This window comes from Drosophila ananassae, chromosome 2R (genome assembly GCF_017639315.1).
Source record: "Drosophila ananassae strain 14024-0371.13 chromosome 2R, ASM1763931v2, whole genome shotgun sequence".
NCBI lineage: Eukaryota > Metazoa > Arthropoda > Insecta > Diptera > Drosophilidae > Drosophila > Drosophila ananassae.
In genome coordinates, this window is record NC_057928.1 from 5681140 (window position 1) to 5693164 (window position 12025).

At 49.1% G+C, this 12025-nt stretch overlaps 1 protein-coding gene across 1 annotated transcript in view; it reads right to left on the bottom strand.

Moving 5' to 3' along the window:
- Positions 1–12025, bottom strand: part of LOC6493814 (MOXD1 homolog 2) — a 100131-nt gene that overhangs the window by 24958 nt on the left and 63148 nt on the right. Inside the window, exon 3 of the mRNA XM_001958454.4 lies at positions 10959–11114. Within this exon, the coding sequence (XP_001958490.2) occupies positions 10959–11114 (156 nt within the window). The remainder of the gene's footprint in view (positions 1–10958; positions 11115–12025) is intronic.

Here is a 12025-nt window from a genome sequence, read left to right on the forward strand (position 1 = left end):
GGAGAGTGCGGTCAGGAACACAGGTTACACTTTAGTGACTGCCGCAGGGCCAGAAGGACTCGACTCGAGGCTAATTGTGACTGCGGTGGTTTCGGGCTTCGATTCGCAGTCCGACTCGGACTTGGACGGCTCATCAGAGCAAGAGCTAGAGCAGGAGCGGGGTGAGGGCCATGCCCCAAAAACCTGCGAGGGTTGCACGACACAAAACCCAGGCGCACACACACCGAAATGCCAGTGCAGCCTCGAACGGAGGGAAACGCTCGACTGAGTCCTGCCGCCTGGTTAAGTGCACTCCAAAGGTCATTTAACCTCTGACTGGGTGGGTTTTCAATGCTCCTTGCGGATCTGGGGTGGCTCCGTCCCGGGCAGCGGCGGTGGCACAGCAGGGCCCTGGGCCACTGCGATTTTTTGGCTCAGTTCGCATTCATTAGGCCTGGTTAAGGTGTGAGGTAAGGCATAGATGCATTTGATCCGACTCGGAAGAAGGTCTTTATTGCTGCACTTCAACTGGCATAACATTTTAGATATAAAATTCTTATTAATTGGCACATTAGACAGATGATTATCGTTCTGACAGGAGTCTTGATAAGTCATAACTAAACTAGACTCCTTAATAGAAAGGCGAATTGATTTCCTTTACAAAAACGCTGTACGATTGCCATAAACTACTTGAAACAAATGCAGAGCTCCATTCATCACTGCTTTGTGTAGAGCTGCTGTTGAAACTTGCGTTTGTTTCTTATTTCCCTGCCGGGAGGCAACTCCTGGCATTCGTTCACACATTGCACCTTTAAGAGCCATTCGTAGTAGTTGTTAATGGCATTGTTATCCTGGATGCGTCCTCCTCTCCACTGCTCCCGTTGCTCTTCTCTTTGTTTTTTTGCCCACTTTCGTTTTGCCGTTTCAACGCGTTGCCATAATGGGCCAATTGTCCTTAAATGCGGAGCGTGTTCCGCTCGCTAAGTTGGCTGCAGACTCCGCAAAGGCCAGTAATGGCCCTGGCCCTGGTCACGGCTCCGTGCTCCGTGCTCCTTGCTCCGGGCAGGGCAGGGTCCGGGCCGGGCCGGGCTCAGTGGTCAAGCCAAGGCTGCCGCTCCGAAAACTTTGTCTGTGCTGGCCCTGTTTAATGTGAACGTAATTGAAATGCATTTACAATTGAATTATAAACAGAACAAACAAATGTTGCGCAGGACCTGGGACCCGGACTCGACTCGCACACATTTACATGAATTCACACTTCAGGGGGAAGCCAACTTGCATTGTGAAAACTTTCCGGAGCAGCTGAGCTCAGAGCTCAGATCTGAGAGCCCGAGGTCCTTCAGCTTCGATGCAGCCCTTCTTTCTCCTGCTCGGCAATCAAATCAACCGTTCCCCAGAAACCCGTGTCCGTTGCCGGCACATGTGTCCGTGTGTGCATGTGTGGGCACTGGGGTGGACCATGGTGTCTGGGCTTTAAGAGTCTCTCTGAGCTTTTGAAGCCAAATTAGTGCGGGTCTCTAGCAGTGCGCATCACTCATACGCAGTGTTGTCCCTAATCCTTAAATGGGCGCCTTAAAACGGCTTAAGAATTACGGAAACACAAAGAATTCATTTAGATTTTGTGGTTCAGCCCGACCCGCCTGTGCTTAGAAGCCCAGTCACGTCGACCAATTTTTGAGAGTGCCTGTCGAGGGATCTGGCCCCTTGGCCCATTTGCACTTCCGAAAAGCCATTGAATATCCTTCGGCAGAATGCAAAATGGGAAAGCCTCAATGCTGTGGGGCTGCCTCCGTTTGTTTCAGTGTGGCCTGTACTCAGTTTTGGGTTTCTGTGCATTTATGCCACTCCTATGGTCGTCAGTGGGGACTTGTGAAATGTTTTCGGAACTTTCTGACAGATGATTTCAATAACTAATAGGCAGAAGTGGTCATCAGCTGGAGCTGGGCCGCCCCGTCCACCACCCCTTTCGGGCTGCTGTCTAATTGCCGTGTCAGAATCTGTGATTGCCTCCACCGGAGAGAAATCATTGGGCATTGTTGACAGCCACCTGGATCTGCAACCAACGACACAGCTGGATGCTCGTCCGAGCAGGAGTCGGACTAGGAGTCGGACAAAGGAGCCCACACGAGCAAATCAGAGCAAAGTATTCCCAGATCTGTAATCGCATTCGGTCTCCTCACATCTCTGCTAAGTGGCTTAATGATTTTTGTTTCATTAAATTGAGTCTTTGGGCCGGATTGCGATGGCGTTATGGCCGAATATTTGGACACATTTGTCCGGCACGTTTCTCCGCTTGTTGTTCGTGCAATTGACACTAATTTGATTTATTTATGGAAGGCAAAGGCCGGCCGGCTCAAGGTGCAACTGCCTCCGGCAATTGCATTTAAATTAACAAATCTAATGAGGTTTCTCCTCCGACTGCCCCAGGTGCTGCCCCGTCTCGCCTCGCCTCGTCTCGTCTAGTCCGTTTACTCACTGAATGAAAATGTTGTTTAAACTGAGAGGAAAATTAATGCGGTTGCCCGTAAATTATTGCAGCAAATGCGTCAAGATTGCCACGAATGTGTGTGAGTCAGACTCAGAGTGTGTCCGTCTGGAGCCGAAATGACGAAGGATACTCCCGGGCCACTTCCAAGGAGATTAGGTCGAACATGTAAACAAGACTTAAGCCCGAAGAGGGTCAAAGGGCAGTGCCTAGCCAAGCGAGCTTCTCGAATTAGAGCCGGGATTCCGGAAGAGTAAAGGTATCGTTCAAAGTCATATAATCCCGTGCAGGATACTCGGACTCATATCGAAGGGCATTTGTTATGGTTACGTGAGGAACTAGAGTTGTTTTTGTTTTTCCACTGAGGTGCATTGGAAACTGCTTTCATATTACTGACACACTTGCAGCTGCTGCCCTCCTGCTTCGCCCAATTCATATTCATTTATTGAGCTCTCTGCAACTATATTGTGCCCTAAAAGGGCTCGGGGAGGGGCCAACTGGCATATCCGTTGCTTTATTACATTTCGTTTAGTTTTGGCCAACTGACCACTTTTTTGCGGTTACTTTGTGTGTGTCGGTATCTGTGTCTGCCCTGCTCCCTGGCTGCCAGGACGGCTGGGAGTGTGTATGGATGTGTCTTAGTTGCTCGGACTTTGCGGTTGCTTTGGTCACTAGCGCGGTATTTGGCTTACATCACAATATGAGCGGAAAAAAACAGACACCAAAGGGTGGGGTCCCTATCCCCCTGGCTCAAAACGAATTTACTAACCGAGTTTGTTTGGAGAGTTTACCAAATGAAAAGCTGAAAAGCAGGGCAAAAAATGCAAGTTTACTCCGCCATTTGACCATAAATAATATAATAAAATAACTACACCGGTCGGGCGAACTATTGCATACTTTATGGCGTCCTGCAGAGGTCCACAAGTGGCCCGGGCACCCACTCTCCCCCCACTTCCCAATATGTGGTCTAATATTTTTATAAACAAATTGGATTTGCACCGCTCGGCGGGAGAGGGCGATGCAGGGCAGGATGAGCTGCGGTTTCTATATGTTCCAGGCTTCCATATATTGTAATTTTTTGTTTTTGGCGAGGTGGCGCCCTCGGGCTGTCAGCGTTTGCCACTTTAATTACTTTGGTTCCAAGGATGCGCAGCTCCAGCACCTTTTTTGTTCTGGCTCTCGTCCCGGCTCTCGGTTTTGGCCGTTTTGACCGTTTTGGCCCTACCCTGTTGCATTTGACAGGCGGCCCCCTGCATCCTGCCGCGCTGAATGGCAACTCAACTGGGCTCGTTATTTATGACCCCCCCTGCCACTCACCTCGAAATCCGGTCGACAGCGCCCGGCCGGAGAAATGGCCAAAAAGCCCGCCCTCCTGGCCGCCCTCAGCAACCCTCGAAATAGTCGAAAAAAATAAAAAAGAAAACAAACTGAAATCTCTCTTTGCCGGCTGCTTTGTTTGTCGTTGCATTACTTTGGCTGTTAAATCCTCTGCTAGAGTTTAGTGTTTCAGTCGCGGAGCCAGGCACCTGGCCAGGACCAGGACCAGGACTAGGACTAGGACCAGGACCAGCACCAGAGCCCCATCCTTTCGCGCTCTTTCAATATTTGTCGCTTTGGGGCATTAAAACAAACGTTTCCCAGTGCGTTGTGTTGGGTTTGCCTTTTGCCTTGCTTTGGGTTTGTTCTGTTTTCGACGAGCACGTTCCACATGCAGTCCTACTGCCACAATACCATCAACACGAGTCCGGCCCAGGTCCTGCTCCTCATCCTCATCCTCCTCCTCGTCCGGGCCGTCAGTTACCCTCCTAAAACAACACACACACTCGCAGTGCGGCACACAAAATGCAAACTTCTGAACGCGAAAATCACAGCCCGAAAATAAGCGCAACAAGAGGAATACTTTTGGAGGTCCTCCTATGGCACCGTTTGTGGGATACTCTAGTTTTTTCCCTAGTTCCTAAATAGTAGATATCACCAAATGGCCAGGACTTGATCAGGCTTTGGCATTAAGTTAACAAAAAAGGATCAAATATTATGATGGAGTCAGGACTCTTGACCAAGTCCTGATGGCCTCCGATTCCCTATCACTTCCTCCCGTTATAATAAATCTCGGTGGGGGCCGTTCCCTTCGCTGGTCCTTCGTCCTGCGAGTGTGCAATCGCTCGTGGAGTCGCTCACTCATTCGATGCTCGTCAACTCGCAAACTCATGTGTAAAAGGGACAATGCTGGGCTCTAACTTTAATAAACCGACTAGTCGGGCTGGCAGCCGGCAGCTCTCCAGGACCCCACATATAGTCGTATCGCTCAAAGACCACTTTTCAGTGCCAGGCAACATCAAAATCCACATTTGACGCCGCCACCCGCACTCGACCACCCTTCAGCCATGGGGCTCGGTTGTGGGGCTGGTTTTGGATGTGTACTTGATTTTTGGGCAAAGCGGCAAATAACATTTTTGTTTGGCTTTGACGTTGTAGCAATTGCAACGGTTATTCCATTTGCTTGACAAATATACAAGGAGGGCGCTGTTCTGGGCCCGGCTCGGCAATCGTTTAAACTTCGCGGGGAACTTCATCCTCGAGCCCCGGCCGGCGGAGTGACGGATGGGAGCGGGACTCGAAACTTTTAGCGAGCCGGAATTATGCGCAATTTTTGTTTGGCTGCTCGGCCAGTTTAAAGTGGTCTGGCTTAGACGAGTGTGTTTGTGTTGGGAAGCGGCTTTCCGTGGAAGGGCTAAAAGCGGACGATTCCGGCCTTTTTCTATTTTAGATGCAGTGTGAGCTTCAAAGCAATCAACCTGAAACGGCTCGCCATAAACGGGAAAAACATTGCGAGGCGTAATGAGCGGGAAGGCGTTCCCGGTCCCCGGATAGTTCACGTTTCGTGGAAACATTCCTGGGATTTTCCCAGACCTGCTCTCCGGCTTGGGCGAAGGTTAATTTCATCATATTTTGGCTACCACTTGAACTTTGCTGCAGCATTAATGGCTTTTTTTGTCGAGTGGCTCGGGAGCTGTTAAGGAGGAGCTGCTGACCACCTTTTGCACTTAATTCGGCTTTTAGTTGGCATTTATTTTTTGGGCCAAAGGCTAAAATGTTCGGTTCTGCTCTTGTGAGCTTGGCACTAACAAAGTTCCAAAGGATTTCCAGCTGGCTGCCTGCTGCACCCACCGAGCTCGCCCCAAAAAAAAAGGAAAACCCGAAAGACCTAAAAAATTAAATCAATTTGATTCTCGTAGCACACTTTTTGAGCCCAAGTTGGGTTCTTGGCCAGGGGGCCGTTGAATTTTGTTGCAGGCCCTATTAAATTTTTAAGTGCCGAGCTGCAACCGCAAGACCCGCAAACACCACACAAGCAACCACTGGCCCCCAACCACTCCACTAATAATTCATTATAAAAGTCAGTGCCTTGGTTTTGGTTTTTGCGTTCTGTTGCGACGCGAATCCATAGCCATTGCCATCCCCATCGCCATCGCCATCGCCGTCAAAGCCCTCTGGCCCGCCCGTCTTCGAGCTGAACTGTTTCGAGCTTATGTCGTGACAAACTGCACACATATGTGGCCCGTAAGAGAGATGTCTGGGTGTTGGGGCTCATGTTTGTGGCACGAATTTGCAGAAAGTGGGGCCGCCGCGAGGGGCACGCGGCCAAGTGTCTGTTCCCCGAAACGGGGAACGCTTTCTCAGCGGAATCGCCGGGTTCGCCCGGCAGGTTGGCAGCCCTTCTGTCACAGGACTTCCCCCGCCGGAGCCGCGCGGGGTTGAACTCGTTTTGAGGAATTCGCTTCTTTGATGTAAAAATTGCAGCGGCCATTGGGGCGCTGGGGTGCTAGGGTGCTGGGGTGTTGGGGCTCTCTGGTCCTGGAGTCGTGCAGTCCTGGGCTCCTCGGGTCCTTAGCTCGGTTGTAAGTGTTGAAAATTACTGTCGACTTGACTTGTTGCCTTTTTGTTTCTACTTGTTATTGCTCTTGGGGGGACAACAACAGCCTGGCGTATGTGTGCAGGCCAGGACCCCGGCAGGACCCCATTAATGGGCAAAAATTACTGTTTACAATTGGGGAAAGCGCTCCGCCCCCTGCCCCTTTTCCGGCCCGGCTTGAGTGCAAGTTTCGTGTTAAAATAATAAACACATAGCAAAAATAGTAGCGCCATGTGCGGGCCGGACTGGAGTGGAGCGGGGGGCAGAATTCCATTACACAACTACTCCAACTTGGGCTCTGGCCCTAGGCCCTGGCTCGGGCATAAATTATATTAAAAACAATATTTTTGCCGAGCTTCGAACCCATTTGAACTTCACACGGCAAAGTTTTCCGACCGATTCTTTCTACTCTGCGGTCTACGGTCTACGGTCTACGGTCTACGGTCTACGGTCTGCTAGAGTACTCTGTGCAGTTTTTGCATTCGAAATTACCCGGACAGCGAAATGCCGTGGCAAGCTTAAACAATTACTGCAACAACCACACCACGGGCGAAAACAATATGAAATTATTATAATGACAATTAGTGTTAATTGTCACTTTCGGCGCGGAATGCTGCTTTCGTCTCTGAATTATAATTTGCCCAGTTTAGTGAAAATTTGCATTTTAAATGAGTTTCTTTTTGCGCCGCTCTCCCAGCGTGTTTGTCGGCCTAAACAAATAGCAGCGGGAACCATAATGACAGCGACATGAAAGTCAATGGAAATTAAAATTTGTAATTACTCAATTATTTTGCACAAATCAAAATAAGAGCTTTTACCCGAAAGTTTAGCCGGAGAGAGGGTTTAGGGGGATCTGGAGGACCCTGAGGAGCAGCCTCCTCCATTGGGAAGTTTATGTTGCTCTTCAGATAGAAGGTTTTTATTGCCGGGGATGGGCGCGCCATAAAGATTTTAATGATTTGAAGTGGGCGGTGGGCAATTAAGCTGGTTCGGGGAATTTAATTAAAGCTGCGACAAAGGCGCCTCGGTATCTATTATTGGTTCAAATAAATTGAAACCCATTCATTATCAATCCAAAAAAGCAAGGAAGTTGGGAGGAATAATTAAGCCAACTGCCGGCGCCTTGAGAGCTCTAAATTGAGTGATAAATGTATCTCAATCTGTGCATGCCATCCGTCCTCTAAGCCGCTCGTCATTCGGGCCATAATTCAGCTCCTGCCACTTTTTGTCCGCATTTAAGTGACAAAGTTTGCGGATAACGCAGGAAATCATTAAAACATTTCAATGAGTTGGAATTGACCAGCGACGCAGTAGAAAACATAATGGATAATGGAAGCTCGGGGAGTCCTTCGTCATTTAATATTCCTGCAGCTGGAGGAGCTGGGGAAATAAAAATCAGAGTTTTAAAATCAAACTGAAACGACGCACTTAATGGCGTTTTATGGTTTATGCTTCCACCTCTTCCTAAATGTTTGATTTCTTTTGATAGATTCTCCATTTATATAGACATCCCCCCAACTGGGCCAGATCCAGGCCCATCTGACGTCATGTCCACCCTGGTCCTGACTCTTTTGGCCAATTGGTAATTTCGTTATTAGTCACGCTCTTCGCGCTTCATTAATGTTCATTACACACAAATGAACCCACATCGATTGATATTTTTCAGCTCCGGCATCGCCGACGCCGTCGCCGTCGCCGTCGTTGTCGTTGGCGGTTTTTAGTGGCCGTAATTTTTGTATTGTGGTTGACGTTTTTGCGGTTTGTCTGCCCCCCGGCCAGCGCCCCTCCACCCCCTACGTGCGTGCATTTCCGACCACCCCACCGCCGCCGTCCTTACTTATTTATGAACCCAAAAAAGGCAGGAGCCGGCCAATAAAAGGGGTTGCTCGCTCGGCCAATTTCCTCCGACTGATACAATTAATTATATAAATAAACATTTTTATTTATATTTATAGGAAAATTTGTCGAGACAACTCCGAGCCTTTGCCCAGATACGCTCGTAGCACATATGCTCCGGCCGGAGCGTAACCCCTATCCGCATAGGGGTTGCCCACGGGCAGGGAATTTATTGAACACGCTTAATTGAACACTGGCAACTTGAACGGTTGAGCAGCTGATTGACTCCGCCTCCGCGCCAGTCTCCAGGCCCAGCTCCGGGCTGCTCTTCCCTTGAACCATTTTTTATTCAACTTTTTATGACCTTTCGCCGGATATTCCGACCGAGGAGGGCAAGGGCGAGGGCGAGGGCTTCTGGGCGAAATTCTTGGAATCGTTGCAAGTTATTTAAAATAGGATTTTTTTATTATGCGCTTAAACAGCTGGAAATTTTGTTTTGTATATTAAAAATTCAGGTCCTCCGGTGCCTGGGCCCCTCGCCGGGCTAATTTTGGGCAGCAGGGGCGAGGGGATTATGCCACTTGAGCGGCTTAGGCCGATAAATCCATATGGGCTGGCGTGGCTGCGCTTTGAAGTGGCACGAATCGAAAATTTGATATGATTAGACTCGAACACGGCCCAAAGGGTTCAAAATCGAATTATTCGGAGCGGGGATCGAGTACTAGAGAAGGTTTTCAGCTCTACGAGGGTCTTCAGCCCTAAGAGCATTGCCACTCACTAATTTCCAAAAGATAGTGGCCGGAGGGCGGCAGTGGTGGGTGGGCGTTTCAGCTGTTGGAGAAACGCAAACAATTAATAAATTTTTAAGTGCACGGCAAATCGTGCCCCGCACGCTGACCTCAAAGTTCTGGACAAACCAAACTCAAACCTTGCAAATGGCTCTGCACATAATACATTATTAATTTTCGCCGCCGCCCCCTGGCTCCACCGCCCCTGGATGCACAACAAACAGCGCTTAATTTGCCAAATGGTTGCTTCTGCTCTTCCACTTCCACTTCCACTTCCCGCCCTCGCTCAGTCGCTCTGCTGCACTTAATGCAAAAAACTGCAAGTTGTAGTTTACTTTTTATTCATGGGGCAGCGGAGGGAGGTGCGGGGGCTGGCGGGCAGGGGCCTGGACAGGGGTAGGGGCAGGGGGACAGTGCATATTCAACGCGCGAACGGGCAAAAGATGCAAAATACCTTCCCAGAAAATTGCACAAAACGGAAATCGGCGGAGAAGTTAAGTGAAAGCTGAAATAGTAGGGACTTCTTATGCAAGAAGTAGAATTGAAAGAGGATTCTATATACGACTAGGAATACCCTTAAAAATAAACAAAAAGGACATCTATCCATGGATAGGAGTAGAAGCTAGAGGGCCCTTCCTCAACAGACCTCGGAAACCTTGAAATATTATTTTTTCCTAAAATAGTCTACTGACCCTGCTCCTTTTTCCAGGAAGGGAATGTCTAGTGCCCTAAAAGTAACAAAACTCCGCTTCAAACTGAAACTAGCGCCCCCTATTTGCGCAGCACCCCCACTCTCAGTAAATTGTAGCGAAGAACTTAAGCGAAATGCGAGGAGCGGGGTCAGCTAAATGGAAATTCATTAAAAGTTTGCATTGTGCTCGAAAATTGCCCGCAACAACACTTTGCCGCGGACTCAGCAGCGCTGGGCACTGGCTTATTGCAAACTAATTTGTCCAGGACGATTGGCCAAGCGATTCTGCGGCTTTTTCCCAGAAGCGTCGCTGGTGACGCGACGAAATCCAATTAATACGCTAGACAAATAGAGTCCCAGGGCTTCCCCACAGATCACCCCATATCCCACAGGAGTGGGCGGCTCCCAGAGCGTTTAGATAAAGCAATAACCAAATGTGTCTAGAAGCAAACACACATCCCCGCTTTTCGGGTCTTCAGGCCCACTATATCTCAATATGCGTGCGTTCGGGGCATCCCTCGTCCTTGTCGCCATGTCTGGCATATGTGTCCTTTGCCGTTTCCCCGCACCGATGTTTGTGCGCTCCTGCCACGCGCTTTGTTTACTTAACTTAACCGGAAAGTTTTCTTTAAGATTTACGCTCAAGTTATACGTGATAAAAGTTTTATCACAATGACTGCTCCGTGATATCTGCTCTGGTGGTGGCTTTGATGGAGTGCTTAGAGGTGGCTGCCGATGGAGAGATTTCGATTTCCCGGCTAATTGCGCAACCAATATTGGGGATTGGGCCAGATTGGAGTGCAGCTAATAAGCGGCTGCTGGGGTTATGTTCGAGTGCAACCCCTAATCCGGAGTCTTTAATCTTTATTATTATTCCCCCACCCGGATCCGAATCCGGGGAGCAACGATTTGCTGATTCCGCGTGCTTAGCATGATATTTGTGTTTAATTTTTGTGAAATCGAGGTCCTGGCCATCACACGCAGAGAAATGGACAAAGTTCAAGAGTTATACGGACTAAAAGTGGAAAAGCAAAGGACTATATGATACGAGACATCTTCAAGTGTGAGGGGGGAGCTCTAGTACTTATATCATTTCAGTTCGGAGGGCAGCACTTGCTTTGAAACTTTTTTTATTAACAGAAGCTATGAGTCAGTCGGAAGGACCACTTCCAGCGGGCATAAATTTCACTTGGTGCCGACCAAACTTTGGCCAGTATATCTACTTAACGTCGCCAAAGGATACTCTGGGAGGAGTGGAGGACTCACCGTTATGGCAATGTCGTGACTGGCGTCGCATGTGTCCAGCTTGCGTCGGAACCGGAGGACGGTGTGCGTGGCGTTCTCGTAGCCCAGCATCAGCATATAATCCTGCGAGGGATCCACCACCGGCTCGGGGTTTCCATTCCGTGTGACGTGTCGATCCTGTAATGAAATGCAGCGAAAACGAACGGGGATTAATGAGTGGAAAATGCGAGAAAAATGCTTAATTTACGCAGAGCTCTCGTGTGAGGCGACATTAAGGAGATTTCGGGTTTCGTTTGCCGTGATTTCGGAAATATACTTATGTCATTAACCAAAGAAGTTGCCCGGGACACGGAACACGCGCTGCCTCCGGCACAAGACATAAAGATGTTCGTATGTACGCTATACTTTCGTGAAATAATTTAAATATCCCAAAAGAAGGTCTTGGCTTTCTCACAGCACTTTGGCCTTTCCAAGTGTTTTGACAGAGCTGCCAAGTTAAAGGTTGTACGACTAGTTTTGCCCAGGATTGTGGCAAGAAGCAGAGCAGAGGAGCCGAAACCCTTTTCGGTTTAAAAATACAAAACTTATTCTCCACACACTCTATGCTCCCTATGTGTATCCTCTTCAGTCCGCTCCATTGGGCCCTGCTTCTACGATTTTTTGCCGGCCATGTTGGCCAGGCCCGGCGCTCCCGGAGCCAGCTATCCGGGAGGGGCTGTGTGGGTGTATGCAAATTCTTATACATATACCCTCACGACCCCTGTCTGCCAGCACAATATTTGGGAAATGTTCTCGGAGTTTGTTGTGGCTGAGAGCCGGGGGGGAGGCGGGCGACAGGAGACGAGAAGGATAGGTGCCTGGTAAAAGGATTCGGCTTCTCATATTGGCAGCTGACTGAAAATGGGCGTTATGCTTGCCATCTTCCCTTGTCAGCCCCAGTCTCTTCATCTTTTTGTTATTTGGCAAAAATGTTGATGATGTTGCCAAAGTCAAAAGTAAAGTGGCTGGGGGGAGGCGCCACCGCACCCGGCGGCCTCCTTCCATAATTGAAGCTGATGGAAGCCGGGGAGCTCCATAAAGATATTTTC